Here is a 20,459-nt window from a genome sequence, read left to right as displayed (position 1 = left end):
GATATATAACATCTGACAAAATGTAGACTTGTTATTTTTCCAGTGTCCAGAAATGAATAAATGAAAGCCCTTAACTTGGCACAGTAAGGGGATTTTGTAACTAACTAGGACGTGGTTGTGCAACTGCCTCACATGGACAGCCCGCCCGCCTGCGGGACGCGCTGCTAAAAAATGAAGCATATCTACTGCTGTTGAGCTAACTCCACCAGTAGTTCTGTCAGTTCGCTTTCTTTGCACACCTGTCCGGCTACAAACATCGGGAACTTGCTAGAAACGGGTTAAACAACCTTATTGTTTAAACACACCCATAGCGGAAACATTACTAAGTTGGAAGTTTGCATGTTTTTGTTTCCATGTCTTCCAGGAAGGTAAGAAGGCTGCTAACTAGCTTGTTAGCCGAGTTACGCTAAACTTCACTTGCTTTAGCAACCCATGTTATCCGGCCGGCTTCTTAAGACTTCTGACAGGCGTTTACCTACCAGCCATGCAGTGACCTGAGCAGAGTTGCATTATTTTTAGTTATTAATTAAACTCAGATGATTTACCTTCTACACTATTCAAGTTAGATTAAAAAAAATCTGTATTGTTAACTACTCTTTTAATCTCTTTGTCAGCGTAAAAGGCTCTCCAAAGACATAAAGTGTCTTTTGTTTCCGGCGGATGCTGTTGAAAGTGGTCCTCAAAAAAGGGAGAGAGAAACTGCATCACTTCTATCCTCCAGAAGTTGGGCAACATGCGGGGACAGTTTTTTGGGCACCCCGGTGACATAGCTTCCCACTGTCTATAATGTAACTGTACACCTCTGATTGTCCTGGTGGTTGTAATAGTTTTTGCTTTTGTTGCAGAATCTTCAGTCAGGAAAAAAGCTGCGTGTCAAAAGGAAGTTGGTTCATACTCCTGCTTCAGGTAATATTAGGAGAAATAGACATTTTTGTTTAATTTCTGTATTTTACAGTGTGATTTCTGACAGAGGCTCTCTAATTCAATGCTAAGTAAGCCGGACACAACAAAGAACACCCGAAGCGAAACTTCTTTCCCTGCAACTTTTTTTTTTTTTGTTTTGTTTTTTTGTTTTTGTTTTAACTATTTCCAGTCAGCATTTCTTTCCGCAACTGTTTAAGGCTTATCTACATACAGTACATTTTGGAAAATTCCTTTCTGGCTTTTTTTCTTAGTGTAAATATTGGAGCCCTCCTGGGACTATTATACTGCTGTCAGTTTGAATGGATTTAGATAGTTTTTTCAGCTCTTTTGCAGCATCTTTGATGCTATATTTTTATTTATTTATTTATTTTGCACGTCTGCTTGTTAAACAGTTTTCTAAGTCCTGACATCATTTTCTTCTTTATGTTTTTGGTTTCTCAGTGCAGAGCAGTGCTCCCAGCCATGATGAGGACCCGGTGGATATCGCCTGGAGTTCCAGTGAAACTGAACCGTCTGATGATGAGAGTCAGGTGCAGCGTATGTCCAAAGTTGCTTTGCAACAGAGGCCGCGACCTCCAATGCCAAGAAGACCTAATGCTCTGATTCAGTCTTACACCACTGCTCTGAGCGTGCTCACTAATGAGAAAGGTAAAGAATAATATCTGCCCAGACCAATTGAGCTGAGGCATTTTAAACGTGTTTAACATAGTATCTTTAAAATACAGATTTCTTTTTTTGTTTTTATCGTGTTTTAGACAAGGGAGACATGAAAGTGAGATGTGTTTTTACAGTCCTCTCTCTGAGTGAATTTTTGCCCATAAAGCAATCTCTGTTGGAATAAATATTCTCCTGTACAACTGTGTATATACTATGTATACTCCCCTTTTGAAACACCTGATTTCTCAAGCAAAATGAGCAACAAACCTTTTAGGAAGTCTTGGCAATTGGTGTTGCTTTATCAAGCACTCACTAGACGTACAAAAAGTTTCCACATGCCATGTGGTTGCGTTGTCAAAATAAAGTGTCACTTTTTCTTAATTGTTTCAATAGTTGGAATATTTTTTTTTTTTTCAAAAAATTTAGCATCGACGTTGGGAGCCTGTGTAGTTTCCTGAAGACTACATGGGTTAAACTAATTATCATGGGTTAAACTAATCCATATGTGAAAGGAATGTCTAATGCTTGCTGAACCATTCTTTTAATATGTTGGGCCTAATGAATCTTGAAATTATCATCTTGGGGGCTGGGGGGTGGGGAGGCTAAAAGCAATTAAAAAAAGAAAAGCTGATTCAGCAATAAATTAGTGGACTGCTTATTTTTTGGCCTTTTTTTTTTTTAATCTTGCCCTGGCAAACTGAAGCAACCCAAGATCACAGTATTGACTCTAAAAGTTTGTCAGGAGTTCCACCTGTGTGTAATCTCAGTATAAAACCTAGGGCTGCACAGATTACAGTTTTTTGGCCGATCATCGATCCTTAAAATGACTGACCTGCCGATTTCAGTTTTGGCCTTTCAGCTTTTTGTCTAAAAAGTCTCTAAATATAAAAGGCTTAACATTGATAACTATGCACACGTACTACACAACACAACACACATTTAACATTTTTACTTGTAAAAAAATAAATAACTGTACTATCTACCCTCAATTTTAAAATGATTTCTGACTCCGTGTTGGACCGTCACATGAAATCCCCATAAAATACACTTGTAGCTCTTCTTTCTATGGTGGACCTTTGTTGTCTTTAACCAGATTATCAAAAGATCTGTTGGACAGTTCAGCTTGGTCATCGTAGTTTCGGCAGTCATGTTTGCTTTCGTCTTGAAAACCAATTATTTGACTTGCCTAAATGGCATGTTCTCACTGCCACAGGACACATTATGAAAAAGTTAGCTTAAGAAAAATAGATATTCTTTGCACCAAGCAAGAACAAACTGAAATAGCTAATTGCGTTCATAGGCATGTATTTTCCTAATGAAATACTTGTTTGCTTATTTAAATCCAAATGATCTTTTAATGCTGGTAGCACACAACACTGTTGTTTTCTCGAATTTTCTCAGTTATCTAGCATACTTACTGAATAGACCTTTGTTCCTTGATAACACCATAGGTGTCCGTGTTTACTGATAAAGATTTTAAGATACTGTTTGCACCACTCAAAAGCGCCAAATCTTTCTGTTTGTCTGTCTTCAGATGATCTTCCTGTTATAGAAACAGACAGCGATCTGGATCAGTCCGAGGAAGATGATGAAAAGGACAGCGGGCAGCAAATTTCAGACTGTGGGTCGGACTCTGCTGATGAAAGCACAAATGTTTGTCCTCTCGATTCTGAACATGTGAGGTTACTGCACTTCTGTCGATAACCTTCAAAATTAACATTGTATGAAAGGTGAAATCTGTTTTCCTCACAGGTTCAACTATGCGCATAAATCCAGTTTAGAGAAAGTAGAGCTCAGTGTTTGAACACAAACCCATTATTCTTTAAAGTTGTAATTTTGTGAAGAGACACTAGATGGAGCTAGAAGTCTACTTTATATTCATTTAGGTATTTCATTCAGGGTATCATCCACAACAACATGACGTAAAATTTAGGTTACTACTGTATACTGATGCTAACTGAGTATGTTAAGGCCAACATGGCGTGTTATTAGCTAAAACATCATAGTTTTAGCTAATAACACGCCACGAAGGTTTGCATTGAGCTTTACTGACAGTTAAAGGTTAACAATTTCAGAGTAAAATAATATTTGTGCTGTTTTGGTTCAGTTCAAGTCTTTTTTATCAGTTCTGTTCATATGGATTTCCTCACTAGTGATTGTATGTTCAGCTGTTACACCACTAGGTGGAGTTTTTACTCTTCCTAGATGATCTGAAAGCTTTAGTGTTGACAACCTGGAGTTATGTTATGTTCTGTCAAAGTTTATCAGCTGAGGTAGCAAAAACCCCCCTCTGGCTTAAATGCAAGGCATTTTGTGATGTTGAACACATTCAAAGCAGCTATGATGGGGAAATGGTTCCTATTTCCTAGAAGAAAGGAGTAACATTTACTGATCTGAGGGTTGAATATTAAAATATTTGTCTTTATATTAATGGTTTTTAATATAACCATTAAGCTGCTCAACTGCAAAAATAGATTTTCAGCAATATTAAGTGTCTGCCCCTTAGTATCAGTTATACCATTTTGTTTCTTCTTTTTATTTGTCCTACTATAAAAATCCATCATGATATTTTTGATGACACTCTTTATTGATGTCTTAAAGTCACTTCGGACTTTTTTCCTTTTTCTTTAATTGTTTAAAACCTAATTGAAAAGCATAGAATTTTGAAAAAAAACAAACTTTTTTTAAATTGTTACCATATTCTGTCTCTGTATAGTTGAAGATTTAGACCGACTGGTCTTTCTCAGAAATCATTCACAGGAAATGTTTGTCAAAGGCAGGGCTGGCATGGAGAGAATGCACAAGGAGTGGAGAGGGTTTGGGCTCAGGTTCAAGCAAACACTCAGTTTTATCTTTTATTAATTTTAGGCCAACCTTGTATTTGGTTTGGAACGTTTGGATTAAGTGCTGCATTTTTGTGGTTTGCCAAGTTAAGTTTTTTAAAAATACCATCACAGTGATTGCTAGATTAGCCACTTTTGGGTCTGCTGGAAACAAACAAACTAACACATGTAGTCAGTAAGTTGTGCAGAAATGTCTGCGTTTAGAGGTTGCATGTTAAGAGGAAGCCTGTCGACAGATTAACATCGCTCCCACAGACCTTAGCTACTTCCTCTCGTCACAATTTTCATTTGCTGCTATCAGCTTTATGGGGTCAAAAAGATTTAAGATCGCCTAGCAGGAGGTTTGTGGTTAGAACATGGAATCTTTGAGGAAGCTTTCAAGTTTACGCATTTAGTAATGTTAGCAAGTTGAAGAAGGCAATATTAGTTGGTGAAAACAGTTTATTCTAGATTGGGTAAATATTGACTTGATTTTCTCCAGCATTATGTACAAGTTGACGTGTTCTTTAGAAACAAACCTCCTTGTGCGCTTCAAAACTGTAAATCAAGCCGGATCCGGCAGCATACGGAGCGGGAACATCCCAACAGAGGGCAAAGTTTATTACGCCTGATAAATGCCTGACTGACTCAGTCAGAGCTCGCCTGTCAGACTCAGTGTTCTTGTATTTGCCGCTGAAAGTGGACAGGCGGAGCCAGGCGGGCGACTTTGCATAGGAAGGGAATTTTACGAGTGAGGCCACTTCCCAGATGAAGCGTGTTGCTCGTTCTGACTCCTTAAAGCACTGCACACAAAGAGGTCAAAAACCTCCAGTTCCATCCTAACAAGAGCGAGACTACAAGTGTAGTTTTACTACTGTTTGTTCTCGGTGGGGGGGGGAAGAAGCAGCTTGCAAGTGGATGGGGCTTTGCTACGCTGTGCGCTTACAATGCTTCAGTGCTGGGCGAAAACATTTTTGAGCCCAGGCCAGGAACATAGTGTTCCTTTTTCCCTGTGGCTGGTTAGAGTGTGACGTCTGCTGGCATCTTGCCTACCAGGGTCAAGTTGATTCAAATAAGAGAACAGATTGGCTGACATAGCCTGGTATGCTGGTCTTGTCTGCACATGACAGGAACTCAGGTTCTTGTGGATTTTTCCATGTGAACAGATTCCCTCAGGTGTACCGAGCAGTGATACAGCAGAAAGAAAGTTTGTTTTGTTACCTTATCTTGTGGATTCATCAGTCAGTGTACCATATCCACCTCTTTATTTTAGCACATTTACTCATTTCAGTGTTTGTTAATTTACTAATAGCTGAGTCAGGTCATTATCACCTTTTAACTTCATGTCATTTTTTTTTTGTTATTTTTATTTTTTTGTTATGCTGACTCATCAAAATTTTCACATCCTGTACTTTGTTCTTAGATGAAAGAGCTAGAGATCTCAGGTTATGTGTCTGATGGAGATGATCTTGGCTGCACGCTGACATCAAGCAAACTGGACTCCGACGTCTTTTCTCTCCAGTCCGGAGAGGGCAGCAAAAAGTCTGTCCGTGACTGGCTGACATCTGCGCAGGCAATGCTGCAGACGCCTCAAAAACCAATGGACAGGCAGTTCAAAACCCCAGAAGGCTCTACCAAAAAGAAAAGAAAGTTTAAAAGGTGTGAATTGTGTTGTTTTTTTTATGTGTGCAGAACAATCTAAGATAGGTTTTAAGTCTTATGTGAAAATTGATCTGGCACAATTTCAGGCAGTACAAAAATATAATTTTCAGGAAGTCAACGTTTTTCTGAAGTGGATTTTTTTCTTGTTGTTGAATTTTACACATTACAACCACAAACTTGAGATGTATATAATTAACGCAAAATGCATCATTGTGAAGTGGAAAAAAAGTGAATGTTTGTTGTTTTTTTTAAGCAAAAGCAACAAAAAAAAAAAAAAAACAAAAAAAAAAAAAAAAAAAAAAAAAAAAAAAAAAAAAAAAGAAAATCTTTAAAAAAGTGGTGTGCATTTGATGCCATTACATCTCGAGGTCTTTGGGATGCGTCTCTATTAGCTTTACACATCCGTGCACTGAACCGTTGTCCCATTTCTCTTTGCATAAAACCTCAAACTCATTCAGATTTGATTAATGACTTCTGTGAATATCAGTTTTTAAGTGTTGCCACGGTTTCTTATTTTAGTTAGGTCTGAACTTTGGCAGAGCCGTTTGGATACATGAATATGCTCGGATCTAGGCCGTCCCGTTTAGCTTTGGAAATATTTTCGGGCCAGGTTCGTCGTTTTGCGGGAAGGTGAGCGTTTTTAACAGAAAGGTGATTTTGTGTTGTTGACCCAGGATTGCCCTCCATCAGTTGTGACACCTCCTCCCCCTCTAATAGCACGGTGCTGTCACAGCTGTATGTCATGTTGGACATAGTTTATACACAGTGCTTCACATCCGTTTTTCCGTCTAGGCCAAAAAGATCAGCTGTGGTCTCGGCAAAGCAGAATACCTTCTACCACAGGTTTACTGTGTCATCTACATGACTTGTGGTATACAACAAAATGTCAGTTTTATTTTATTGCTTTAGTCAACAATGGCTTTCTGCTTACAATTCTAAAAAAAAAAAGAAAAAAAGCTAGATTTATAACAACTATTCCTCTTTTTAGAAAAGTAGCACTCTACTTTTTCTTTCACCTAAGGAGCGTATCCTGCATCTCCTCCAGAGTTCCTTTGGGCCTCTTGGCGGCTTCTTTGATTAATGCTCTATTAGTCATCCTGCCGAGTTTAGGTGAGCAGCCGTGTGTTGGTAGGTTTACAGTTGTGCCATACTCTTTTGCAAAGAGCTCTGCAAAAATATTCAAAGCTTAGTATACAGTTTTATAACCTAATGCATCTTTAAACTACTTTACAAGTTTTTCTTTGACGTGTCTGCCATGATCCTTGATTGCTCACTGTTTTTGTACAAGCTTCTGAGGTTTGTACAAAGAGCGACTTTGTCGATTATTACTTAATTACTAGTAAGACTTCAGAGGCTTGTAGGTTGGACTAGATTTTTTTTTTAGGGGTGTGAAAGTAAAGAGGGCTTGATAAAATTTTGATTTTGTAATATGTAATTAATATGGTAAACAATGCATCTTTTTTTTTTCTTCCACTTCACAATTGGAATCAAATTTGTGTTGATTTATCTTGCATAATCGCTAATAAAATATGCTAAAGTTTAGGGTTTTATCCTGGAAGAATTAGGAAAATGTTAAATATGTATAAATACATTAACTACAAAAATATACTACCTCCTTAAATGAAGCCATTTGCTGTATAAACTCCTACAGTGTATTGCTTCATCATAGGAACAAGCAAATTCAACAAAGAAAGGCGAGACATATTGCTCTCTGCCAGGTGACAGTCAAACTTTGATTGCAATGTTTCCACTGCAGAAGGGATGATGAAAGGGACACCTGGTGTCATCATGTGGGTGCTAAATGTCGTTTAAGCCCAACAATCTGACAGATGGCTATCTGCATGCTTATTGCCTGCATCAGAAAGGCTTTTATTTCTCTTTGAAACAAACAGATCTGCTCAAGCATTGGTTAGGTCATATGTTCTGTGTGAATTTATCACATTACATCATCTCCCCGTGTGTGTGTGTGTGTTCGTGTGTGTTTGTTCCACAGTGGAGGTCTGGCAGAGAGGCTGAACCGACTTCATTGCAGGCAGAGGTCAGCTATCAGTTTCTGGAGGCACAAGTCCATCTCTGACACATCAGTAGCAGCAGCCACAACAGGTGAACCGCGTCACACAGACCTACTCTGTAAGGTAGATCCCATCAGGATGTTCCGCATGTATGTAACTGAATCACTGTTTAAGTTCAGCACTGAACTGATTCGTGAGTGGGATGAAACCCATCTCTTGAGCGGGTGTTTTTTTTTTGTTTTTTTTTCTCGTTAACTGCTCTTCTTTTTCCTTCTTCAAACATGTGTTAGTATGGAGGGGCCGCTTAAAGGAAGTGTTGGCTGCAGTTTGATTACTGTGACACTTAGCTGTGAACTCACAATGTAGGTGACAGGAAACTGCTTGCCTAGTTCATTTTTTTTTTCCTTTTTCCTTTCCGTGGTGTACTAAACCACCAGTATGTTCAGGTTCTTAAGTACCTCCTTTTTTTAGGACACAAGCTTACTCAAAGGTGACAGTTGACTATGGAACAACGAAACACCCCACAAATACATCTTAAGGTTTGTGGGCAGTCATGGGGTTAAACAGGGGATTAAGAATGTGTTGGTTTACACCCACTTGACCTCATTTCGAAGCATTATCATCATTTGATTTAATCTGTTTGTGTCGAGCATTCACACAGTTGAAGTCAGTTAGCTGACATCAGGATTTAGAATATAAACTTCTGCATGTGTTCTAACACTTATTTTGTTTTTTTTTTGCAGTTCGATCGGTTTCATCTGACTCACTCCCTGACTCATATTTAACAATAACACCAATGTTCTCCAGCTGGTCCATGCTGATAGAGGATGCATGTTTATAATTGCTGTAAAGTACTTGTGTGTCGCATACACACACGTGCATATTATTTCATCAAGTGTTATTTCTCTGTGTAAGACGAAGGCTGAGGTAGTGTCTTGCAAAAGAATCCATGCTCCCTAAGCGTTTAGACGTTTTGTCACATTATGACAGCAAACACACAGTTAAAAGCATGGTGACGTTATAGAGCAATATTCCAAGTTTAAATATCTTACAAAGTACTGTTCAAATGCATCATCTCAAAATGGAAAAACAAACCTACCAAGACATGGCTGACCTCTAAACTGACAGGCTGGGCAACAAGAGTATCTGTTGACAAAACGGCTATTAGTTGTGCACTTTATAGACCTCATCTGTATACAGAGATGCTAGAAGGAAGCTTGCTGCAACCAATGTTGGAGACGCAACAAAGAGGCTCTGGTTAAGTGAGCTCTGGTTAAGTGCTATGCTCATTGCACGCTGCAATGAGCACAGCAGCTCCACAGTGAAGCAGCATCATGCTGTAGGGGTGCTTTTCTTCAGAGTCATGGTGAGTTTGAGGTAAAGAAATGAATGGGGGGGAGTAAATCCAGGGCAGTTCTGGATGAAATGCTATTGGAGGCTGCAGCACTCCTTAGTCTGGGGTGAAGTGTCACCTTACAGCAGGACAATAGCTCTAAATATACAATGAGAGAAACAATGGAATGGTTTAATCAAATCACAATCTTGTGTTTAAATTACCTTGTCAAAGTTGAGATCTCAATCCAATTGAGAATCTGTAGCAAAACCTGAAGATGGGTGTACTCTATCCAGTCTGACTCAGTTAGAGGTCTTCTGCAAAGAAGCGTGGGCAAAAATAAAAATCTTTATATGCAAAGGTGGCAAGAGACGTATGGCAAAAAGGTAGTTTTAAAAAAATATTGACTTTGAGAGGTTGATTACAGATGCCACACTCTTCAGAACTTGTTTAAAACCCATGAATTCTTTCCTTTCTAATTATCAACTGAGCACTTTTTTTGTAATGCTCTATTAAAATCATAAAAGTTTGTGGTTTTAGTATGGCAAAATGTCAGAAAGTTTAAAGTCATTGAATGCTACGTAGAGGTATGTAGTACAGTATGCAGCTATTCTGGGGGTTTTGTCATTTGAAACCTAAGTTCTCAGAGCAGAAAATAAGTGTTAACATGTACAGTATTTGTCTTGTTTGGACAGATACGTGTTAAAAAATAATTTCTCTGTAGCAATATCTCTGTGATTTATGACCATTATATTAACCCCCTCACTCACCCCTTCCCCCTGGCCAATCGCATATCCACACAATGAAATGTTGTTCTGGTACCCTCTCATGCTGTGTTTTTTTTCTTTTTTTCTTTTACTTGGAGCTGTCAAGTTTACAGACCAATTTTAAGCATCGCTGTCTTATCTTAGTTTGATTTACTGCATGTCTGCAGGGCTTTGCCACAATTTGCCCCTCCTGTTTATCGTTTTTACACTCTTGCAGTGCAGGCTTGAAGCTCACTCAGCATTGTGGTGAAATTCCAAATATTTGCACCGACATCTCTGGGGATTTACTGCGTTTCATTTCCAACTCAGCCTGTTATGCAGTGCAAATTGTTCTGATTCTAAAAGTGAATCATTGTTGTAACGTATAACGGGTCCCACAGAGAGCAGCAGTCTGCTAGAGTCTTAGTACACTCTGTACACAGACGCTTAACAGACTCTCAACATCTGTGTTTTTGTTGCTCTGCTCTCCAGTGGACCGGCCTGGTGTGCTGGTGCTAGAGGTGCTGGAGGTCCACGAGGAGTCCAGCATGCAACTGGCGCACTGCGAGCACCAGCAGCCCCCCAGAGACGGCCACCAGGAGAGAAACGCCGTGTCCGAGGAAACCACTCGGATGTTGGTGTTGTTCAACAGAGAGACGGCAGCTCAGCTGATTCCTGCACCAGGAGATGTAATCCACATATACCCACCTTGGTGAGACCGTGTGATGAACTTCAAAGTCCCCTTAGTTCATATTTATCTGTTGATTGGACTTTGCTGTTTAAAAACGCCAGCAGTTGGAAATCTTGCAGACAGGTTTGAGTTCCTGGGTGTGAATAATCAAATCAGATCAGACTTCATACTACACCTGATGGCAGACGACAAAACAATTAACTTTCAGTGGCGATTCCTTACAGACTCAACAGATGAGACGAAACATAAATAGGTAAAAACATAAGCAACGTAAAACTAGGGCTGCAGCTATGCAAATTTGACAGTGCAGTATTGTGGTCAAATAATGAGCTCAGAAAGCACCCACTGCTCCCCATTATCTGTTTGATCTTGGTCACTAGAATCAATTTTAGTAACGGGCAAAAAGGACTGCAAAGGACTTTATCTGCAAATTTAAGGCAGCTTGAGAATGTTCAAGATCATGTTCCTGCAGTCACTCTGACAGATCCAGAATCTGAGATCCCATCACTATCCTATGCAGCTTGTTTGCCTTACTGCAGATGAAGCACTAGATGTGTTTTAGATGCAGTGTTTTAGAAGCTGAAACAAGATCGCTTGTTTCAGGTTCACTTGGACTTCCTACCTCCATCTATGCCATTGCTCACTTACATTAATAAGCCCTCTGTTTTGGCATCATCTGCAAAATTAGTGTTTAGGTTTTCCTCACTAGTGAATGCACCCCACCACATAGAAAGATGAAGCCGAGCACTTATTTCTGCATTAAACACATTATTGATTTTGTGAATTTTGCACTTGCAGATCATACTTTTGCTTGCAATAAAGTTTAGAATTGGGTGTAAATATAAAACGGCAAACGGTTATAAATGGACATAACATTAACAGATTTGTTTTCTTGTCCGCAGTGGGGGCTAGTGTAGATTGGTAGTGGTCAGATCTGCCTTTGAACCGCTTCACAGCCAAGCTGTAGTTAGTGGAAAAACCATGTAACACATTTACAAGGAACCATATAATGATATCACAAGTACTCTCCAGCCAAAAGTCACTGAGGGAAGCCATTATATTTTGTAAAGCAGTGAAATCACAAACACCTAAATCTGAGATTCAGGAGGACACAAATGTAGAAGGTGATGTGACAGAGACAAACGTCTGCAAACATTTCTCAAATCTTTGGAATTTTATAGACAGATATTATGGTTCTGTTTTTGTGTCATTTTATGATTATCTCAGTGTGTGAGGTAGAAAATTCTCACCAAAGTTGACAGATTAAATGTGTCATGAAACAAATCAAAATATATGTAAAACAATAATATAAGACAACAAGGCTTATATTATTAACCAGATGCTTAAGTTTTTAAGCATCTGGTTTGAACCTTGAACCAGCAACTAAAATCATTTCTGGATTCACTGTTGATTCACTTATGACTTAGACAAAATTATTTTTACTGAAATAGTTTTAAAATAGCAGCACAAATAGGGTGGGCGATAGATATGGAGAGTCGGTTTACTGGATTCCCAAGTTTGGGGTCCTTCCTTGCGAAAGGGGGCCTGGCCGGCCAACAAAAAACAACCAAAAAAAAAACCTTATTGCAGAAAGTTACACAACACAAAACTTAAAATACTTCATAGAATAAAGGAACCTCAGAAAAGAATCTTAGAAAGGCACTCTCAAAGGCATTTAGCTTTATTTTGAACTGCTAATTGGGTGTTGGTGTAATGCTTTTACTATTCTCAGCGTATAACAGTAAGAACTTAAAGTGCAGATGCGAGGATCAGTCTCTCGGATGGTGGTGTGGGGGTGGTGGAGGTGCTTTTGGGAGTGTTTTGGAGCCGGAGCAAGGCAGCAGTTGACTCCAGCTGTTGGGAGTTTGGGTTTGAGTGTTCTCTGGAATATCCAGGCTGGCGGATGCGAAGGGGCCTCCTCAGCGTTCTGACGTCACGCACAGCTCCAGGGAATTCTTCACATTCCTCTTCCTGGCAGTAGTTAGGTCATTTCCAGAAAGCTGGGGAAAAAACACTGTAGGATTATTTTCTGGAGCATTTGGGAGTTGGAGAGTGGAGGGAGCCAGAGGGCTGAGATTGAAAACACATGGTGGTTTGAAAGTATCTTTGACTTTAGCGCCTCCCTGTTGCTTCAACATTGCTGTTATAGAGTCATGACTATTAAAAAAAAATCCTAGACTAAGGAAATCACTCTTTTATGCAATTATGCACTGTAAAATCTGTCAATTACTTTCATGTTTTTATGCATCTGGTTTTTATTTTTGAGTAAATTAACGTCCTGAGTAAAGAAAAGTGTTTTTACTTTAACACCGTTTCATAACCAAAAGAATCTGCTGTCAAGCTTAAAATATCCAGAAAACTTATTGATCAGTCCAATTTTCTCAGACACTGAACAGGTCGAAATGGAAAAAAACAGAGATGAGAGGATCAGCACATCTAGTAAAATTCCTCCTATCAGTTTCCTGTGTCGCATGGATGGTTAACCTCCCACATAATTCCTGCAGAGTAGGTTGGCTCCTCCCACCTCCCACTCCTTGTTGTGAGTGGGCCGAGCCCCGAGCGGAAATACCTGCAGGGCTTATTCACCGACAATCTGTGACGGCAGCAGCCGGGCCACTCCTTAACCCAGCTACCTGTCTGATGATGACAGCTGCCCACTCACCTGTTGACAATGGGGCCACTTCCTGTTGGTTTTTGTGCTGGTTCTCATGAACAGCATGTTCTACTCTGCAAAGATTAAATTCAATCTTTTATGATTACCGATCTTTGCCGAGATGTTGGTCTGATAAGCGTCACGTCCCGGGTGTGTTGTAGCATGATTGTTTGCTTTAGGACTTTATGGGAGAAGCAGGTCTATGTAAAGTTTAGCAAAACCTTGGCAGCGGTTAAGGAGTTACCCATCAAATACTTTATGAACCAGAAGTAATTTTATTATGAATAGAACTAATTTCTTATCTTACATGTATAATTTAATTACTGAGAGATGGTTAAAAAAAATATTGTGTGCAGCGCTTATGTATATATGTGTGTGTGTGTGTATATATCATTTTTTTTTTTCCTTTGTTTTTGTTGCTTTATGATCTCTTGTTTGTGATTTCTATGTGCACATTGTGGTAAATGTGCAAAATTATTGTTGCTTTTATCTGTTATAAGTTTTTAAGCACTACCTGCTCCGTTTGGACGGCGTGCGTCAAAATCACTCAAATTCTGTCCTCTTATGTTAATAGTTGCGTTGACATCGTTTAGATTTTCTTTTCAGTGTTTTTATTGCAATTGTTTTTCTTCACCATTACTTTGAGTAAACTACTACTACTCGGTTTTAAAATATTTTTTAATGTTATGCCATTTAAATGGTTCTCCATTTTTAGCAAGAACCTATGCAGTAAAAAAGCACTTATTGTTCTATGATCATACGGGAAAATGAGTTGTACAATAACATCAAATGAGTCGTCAAAGTGTTTGTTCCAACAGGGTTAAAATACAGCTTGTACAGAATGCGGCAAGCACATAATGTTGGTAGTAATCGTCTTGCTTGAAGGCATAAAGTGCCGATGATTGTAACAACAACAAGAAGATTTGCTGGTACCATCTGCTGTGGTTAAGGGTGTGCGCTGCAACTATGCAAGTACCTCTTTTTGACAGAGCTAGTTGTTTATTTAGCTTTACTAAAAATCTGTTGTTTATTATAGTCAAATTGGTTATTATTAGTTGTAAGAAATTTTTTTTTCAAAAACCCGGAGATCTGTCTTTAGAAGGTTTTAGAATATTTTACATTTAACCTGAAACGTACATTGCAGATTCCAAGCTGAAATGATTTATTACACAAAAATGGAAGATGAAATTCAGAAGCTTGTCTCTTAATTCAGTAGCTTATTTGATGACCACAATTTTAACCTAATAACTGAACAGTGTTGCAGTTTGTAGCACTGCTCCTTTAAAGCAAGAAGTTTGGGGTTCAAATCCTGGCCTGAGGGTTTTTCTGCATGGAGTTTGCATGTTCTCCCTGCATACCTGGTTCCTCTCCAGGATCTCCAACATTTCTCACATCACCCCATTTCAGCTAACCTTTACTTGTTAGCTTATCCCTTGTTTTACTTTATGCTTCGTCAAGAGGGTCTGAACTTTTGATTGTTGAGAAACCATTACTTTCTGGAGGAGTGGACTCTGTTGAGGTTTTAAATTTTACACAGTCATTAACGTTTGTCTGTGATGTATAAAACGCTCCAGTTCGACGCTATGAAGCTTACCGGAAATTGTCTGGGCTGTAAACAACCACCCCACACTGCAATGAGAGAAGTTCTGAGCCGAACAAGATGGTTGTTAATGTTAATTCAATATCTGGAAGCGTGACTAACATGGACTGAACAATTTTCTTCACTTCCTCTGCTGCCATTGATAAAATTACAGCCAGACTACAATTCTCAAACAGCGCAGTGAATCATTGTTCACAACTTTTATTTTTCCATGTGGGCAGGAAGGCATATTACATGTTTTGCATTACGGCTAAACATCTCTACCAAGGTCCCCATCTCACCAAAGGACACTTTGCAAGTTTTGTGATTAATTGAAATACAACTTTCCAAACCTAAGTCATGCAAAACTTTTGCCTACGTTAACATTTAGCCCTGAGCTACAGGGAGCCAGTGTAAGGACTTAAGAACTAGGGTGATGTGCTCTATCCTCCTGGTTTTAGTGAGAACTCCTGCCGCAGGACTCTGGGTCAGCTGCAACTATCTAATTGATTTTTCAGGTAGACCTGTGAAGACACTGTTGTAGTAATCAAACCAAGTAAAGATAAACTCACAGACAGGTTTCTGAAGATCTTGCTGAGACACTACTCTTTTAATCTTGGAAATGCTCTGCAGATGATAAAATCCCCAATATTCTATCATCTCCTGCCAGCCTTTGACTGGCAGCAGCTGTCTGCTACTTATCTTCATAAAACCCTGTCTTGAAGCAGAAAAGACGTACTTGGCTCAGTTTTTGGTTTTGGGCCCATCTTTCCTTAATAAATGCTGATATTGCGTAACACTGTTTTGTGTTTTGTACTTTTAAGGTTATGTTTAAATATACACTAATGAGAACCTGTTATAGTTGTAGTATATTTTCATTTGTTTAAAAAGGAAAGGCCAGTTCCAACAATATTGACTTTAAATTGATATAATTTAAGAGCAAATGAATTCTTTACCTGCCTGGGGGGGGAAAAAAAAAAAAAAAATTCCCACGAGTTGATTCAATTTTTCCCACTCGTCTGCGTGTGTAATTTCTCATCACTTACAATCAGCATTTGTCTAAAACACGCTGAAACATGCCCTGCAGTTTCAGTCACAAAGTGCACTCTTGGCTCTGAGTCAGTGGTAAGCTGTCATCCCACCATTATCTGTGTAACATGTGGGATAAATGCCTGGCCGTTATTCACCTTCTTGAGCCCCTGTGTAAATGACACTTGGGTGTGGGGATCTTTACTCTGAATGGTAATAAAAGAAATGACTTAAATGATCTTAAATAGAAGACGTACACAAAAAATTCTCAATTGACTTGTTTTTTCACTTACAACTTTTTGACTGTGGTGTTTTTTTTTTTGTTTTTTTTTGTTTGTTTTTTTTCATTTTCTAAGAAACAAAGTTGTGTTTTTTCCACAGACAGCATCACATTTGAATTTTTTTCAACCAGTCTCCCACTGTTGGAAGGTGTCTTTGGTGTTTGCAACATGCGTTAGAGAAAGTTAAGATATTTGAAGTTGCAGTTGTGCGGAGTCGTAAACAGTCCTGTGGAGGTGGCTGGCAGCTAATCTGAGTTTTGACATTCACGCTGTCTCAAGCTTTCAGCCCCCCTACATTTATGGAACATTCTTTTCTATTCACTTTTTTTTTTTGTCCTCAGACGAGCAATATAACTAAAGTAGAATCGTCTTTTTCTTTCTTTTGCTCAGCATACTGTCGATCTTTAAATTTCTGCTTTGTTTCTGCTCTTAAAATCAATTCTTTCCAACCAATAAATTAGAGAACTTGTAGAGTCGAGGCTTAAAACACAACAGCTGCGACAGTGCGTAGCACAACCACTTAGCACCGTTAGAACTATTGGAGTTTGAGTTTGTAGCTGCAGTGTATTTTATTAGGATTTTATGGGATAGAGTCAACACCATGCTGTGCATAATTGTGAAGTGGGGGGTGGGGAGACACGGGTTTTTTATTTTAACTAAAAATCTGAAGTCCTCTTTCCTCCGACTCTCCTAAATGTAATCTGGTGCCAGAGACAGGCTTTGAACGTTTCCTAATAAGTAAGCAGAGTCCACCAGTATATAGTCTAATTATAGTTTAAATACAGTAGTTTTTTGAATCCCTCAATAGTTTGATGGAGAGACTTGGTGAACAAACCAGCCAGTTCACTGGTAAAGATGTGGAGATGTTAAAGAGAGTACCTCTCAAAAATCAAATTTTTGACATTTGATGTATGTAGAATTATTAAACCCATCAGCCAAATTCTGAGTGATAGAACTACAAACTTAACAAGGCATAGCAGTCTGTTGCAAGAAGTCATACTGAATATTTGGAATAATATTCAGTTTGATCTGGTCACGCAAGATCAAACTTAAAAATGTTGGCTTATTTGCAAAACAAAATTCGAGGCAGAGAACTCGCCCTGAACATGTGGTGGTAGTAGCAGCATCGTGCAGTAAGGAGGCTTTCCTTCAGCAGGGATAGGGAAGCTGGTCAGAGCTGAAGAAGAGATGGATCAGAGGAATATTGAAATAAAAGTCTGGTACAAGCTTTGGAATAACATTGGAACTGGGTCAGGCGATCGCTGTCCGGAAGGACAGCAGCTCACAATGAGTGGCCCAGTCAAATCAAGATACGAGTCCAACTGAGAATTTGTGGCAAGCTTTGAAAATTGCTGTTCACTGAGATCTTAACTTGTATCGAGCAAGCTTAAGGTAATTTTGCAAAGCTCAATCGGTAAGAAGATCATTCTGTAGAAACACAAGGCATTCCTCAAAAACCTTAAACTGAATTTGCAGTGAGAAGAACTTCTCACAGGTATTGACTCCTGCTGAAAAGAAATGCAAACATTTTATTGATTTCCATTTGCAGATGTGTCATTTTCCTTCCTTTTAACAGGCATTCTTTTCTTTTTTTGCAATATCCCTATAAAATACTTTCAGTTGCAATATAACAAAATGTGGAAAAGCTCAATACTTTGGCAAGATATTGTATTTTAACAGGTCGTTTTCTCTTTACAGGCAAAGTCTGTCTATAGAGGGCTTCATCTGTCCTGTTATCCTGAGCACTCACTTCAGCCAGAAAGTGTCATCTGCTTCCAAGCCAGATGATATGTCCTTACCAAAGATCTGGCTGTCTGCGGAGAGGCGCTTGCCTTATTTTTTGGGTCAGATTTTTGGACTCCTGGATGAATGCAAGACCAAAAGTGAAGGCAGAGCAAAGCAGGTATGTACATATCGACACTACCCCAACTGTATTTATAGCTGAAAATTGAGAAGAAACTGAATTATGCCGCTTCAGCTAAGGGAGAAAAATTTAATCAGTCAGAAAAATCAGCACTTAATCACATAACGACATCGCTGAAGAACTGCATGCAGAGTAGTTTTGCTACAAGCCTTGAGGTTCTTCTCAGGTTCAGTTATTGTGCAAAAGAACAAGGATCCAAGAGGTTCCCGTCGATATTATTTATGAACTCATATTTACAAAATCACAGCTGTACTTTTACAGATTGTGGTTGCTTGCCGCAGGGTTCATCGCAGTGTCTTGGAAATAATCCTGGGCGTAAAGAATAATAAATAGTCATGGTGGAGGACTTATCCCGGCACAATTAGTTATGTTCTCAGTGTGTACTCCAGAAGTGTCACAAGTGATGGATTTGCTCGTACATTTATTTACTTAAAAATATTTAAGCAATTACAAATAAATGGAAAGATTCTTTTTTTTTCTTCCCTAGGAACCGTGTGTTTTTAACACATCCTCCTCAAAACTCCCTCCTTGTGTGCAATAAAAAATATGTTGTCTGATGCCTTTTAATGGCCTTAATTTGGTCATGGGAGTTACCTTGGGCAAAATAGTAGGTGAGATGTTAATTACCAACTCAAGTTAAAAACTTCAAAGGTAAATAAGAGTGTAATTACCACTGGTTTATAGCATCATAATAGTTTGCACTGTCATTTACTTCACCTTCCAATAGGTTTTGAATGAAGCAAAAAAATTGACATGCTTGTATCTATTGGCTTTCAGTTATTTTTAAAATTGTTTTTTTGCTTCATATTTACACAAAACAAATAAAACTTGATTTTGTGAGTTTCACATTACTTTTTTTGTGGGGGGGCGGAGAGGAGGTGTTGACTTCTATCAGTCAACACTGATCAATAAATGTATCCCCAAAAAGCCACACATTTTAGATTTTTTTGTTTTGTCAAAATGTTCTGCTTCTTTCCTCTCACAGGTTGCAGCATCTGATGTTCTCTGCACTTTTGGAACGAGACCCTGTCTCTCTCTCCTGGAGGCCATTGAAGGACTTGGCCAGGCAGGCAATGTGGACCAGGATGTGGATGTGGTTGTCCAAAGAGTTTACTCCGTCCCAATGGCAGACTGTTCCCCTGTGTCCTTTCTCAAACACAGAGCATCCCTTCGGTCCTCCACGGCTCCTCCTACTGCAGAGAAAGGAAAAACCAGGTACTGTTAAACAGCCTGATAATTGGCAGTCCGGGGGGGCCTTTTGGTTTATTACGTGATGCCAAAAGAAACAGAATAAATTAAATCATGTTCTCCTACTTTGTGTCATTTGCTACAATTGAATTTCTTTCTTTTGTTGGATTTGCATGCTGACTTTTTTCAGAGCCCATATGTTTCTCCTGCGTGACATGATGTGTCTCAGTGGTCGAGCTATTGTTCACAGAGCAGCAGGCCCCACAGAGTGCTCATGCTGTCTCCAGCCATATGGCATTCCTTGACAAAGGACACAAACATTTTTAATTGAATCCAGTCTCCCTCCTATTGTTTCTGGCCAATTCTCAGGAAATACAGCAGTATGTTCATAAACTCTTGTTCACCAATGGGCCAGCATTGAATCAGTATCCACACTCACTGCACTAAAATATCCACTAAATTTAATATATTCAATTCAGCCTATCAGACTTTCCTTATAGAGCTCTTCTCATACAGTCAAATCAATCAAAGCCCTCTTCTGCATGCTAGAGACTTAGTAAATTAATTCCTCCGACCAAAAACCATTCAGATAATAAATAGGTTTGACTAAAAAATAGGTTTAACTAAAACCAACAGACATGTAGACATGCATGTCTGTGAAGATGGAGCAAAATGTGAAGATGGAGCACATTTTTCACCTGCAGAGGGAATTTGACAAGAAATATCCTCACAGTCTGGTAGATATGGAGGTGTTTTGTGAGGTGGAATGGACAGATGTCTTGTTAGATAGAGAGATGCAGACAGACTTCTACAAAAGGCGACTGTGGGTAGAATGGTTGTCTTTTTGGTTGGTTACTGATCTGTGCGTCTTTGCGTAAAAGTGAGCGTGTTTGTGAGCTTGAATCCCTGAATGAGACTCTCATATAAAATACTTTGTGTGGTCAGTATCGCTGGAAAT

General features: G+C 39.0%; 1 protein-coding gene across 3 annotated transcripts in view; it reads left to right on the top strand.

Annotated features, from left to right (window-relative positions):
* The first annotated feature begins 139 nt into the window (after nucleotides 1-139).
* Nucleotides 140-20,459, top strand: part of spidr (scaffold protein involved in DNA repair) — a 44,056-nt gene continuing 23,736 nt past the window's right edge. The window contains exons 1-10 of one of the 3 annotated variants that reach the window (XM_016669745.1): nucleotides 140-368; nucleotides 615-761; nucleotides 846-906; nucleotides 1,366-1,572; nucleotides 3,116-3,258; nucleotides 5,827-6,062; nucleotides 8,059-8,168; nucleotides 10,649-10,868; nucleotides 18,088-18,292; nucleotides 19,299-19,528. In XM_016669745.1, coding sequence (XP_016525231.1) covers nucleotides 354-368; nucleotides 615-761; nucleotides 846-906; nucleotides 1,366-1,572; nucleotides 3,116-3,258; nucleotides 5,827-6,062; nucleotides 8,059-8,168; nucleotides 10,649-10,868; nucleotides 18,088-18,292; nucleotides 19,299-19,528 — 1,574 coding nt within the window. In that variant the 5' untranslated portion in view covers nucleotides 140-353. Of the gene's footprint in view, nucleotides 369-614; nucleotides 762-845; nucleotides 907-1,365; nucleotides 1,573-3,115; nucleotides 3,259-5,518; nucleotides 5,611-5,826; nucleotides 6,063-8,058; nucleotides 8,169-10,648; nucleotides 10,869-18,087; nucleotides 18,293-19,298; nucleotides 19,529-20,459 lie in introns of those variants that run through there. The other 2 variants (XM_007548679.2, XM_016669746.1) reach the window with 2 other exon arrangements.

This window comes from Poecilia formosa, unplaced genomic scaffold, assembly GCF_000485575.1.
Source record: "Poecilia formosa unplaced genomic scaffold, Poecilia_formosa-5.1.2 Scaffold27, whole genome shotgun sequence".
Classification (NCBI taxonomy): Eukaryota; Metazoa; Chordata; class Actinopteri; order Cyprinodontiformes; family Poeciliidae; genus Poecilia; species Poecilia formosa.
This window is presented reverse-complemented; position numbering and strand designations above follow the sequence as displayed.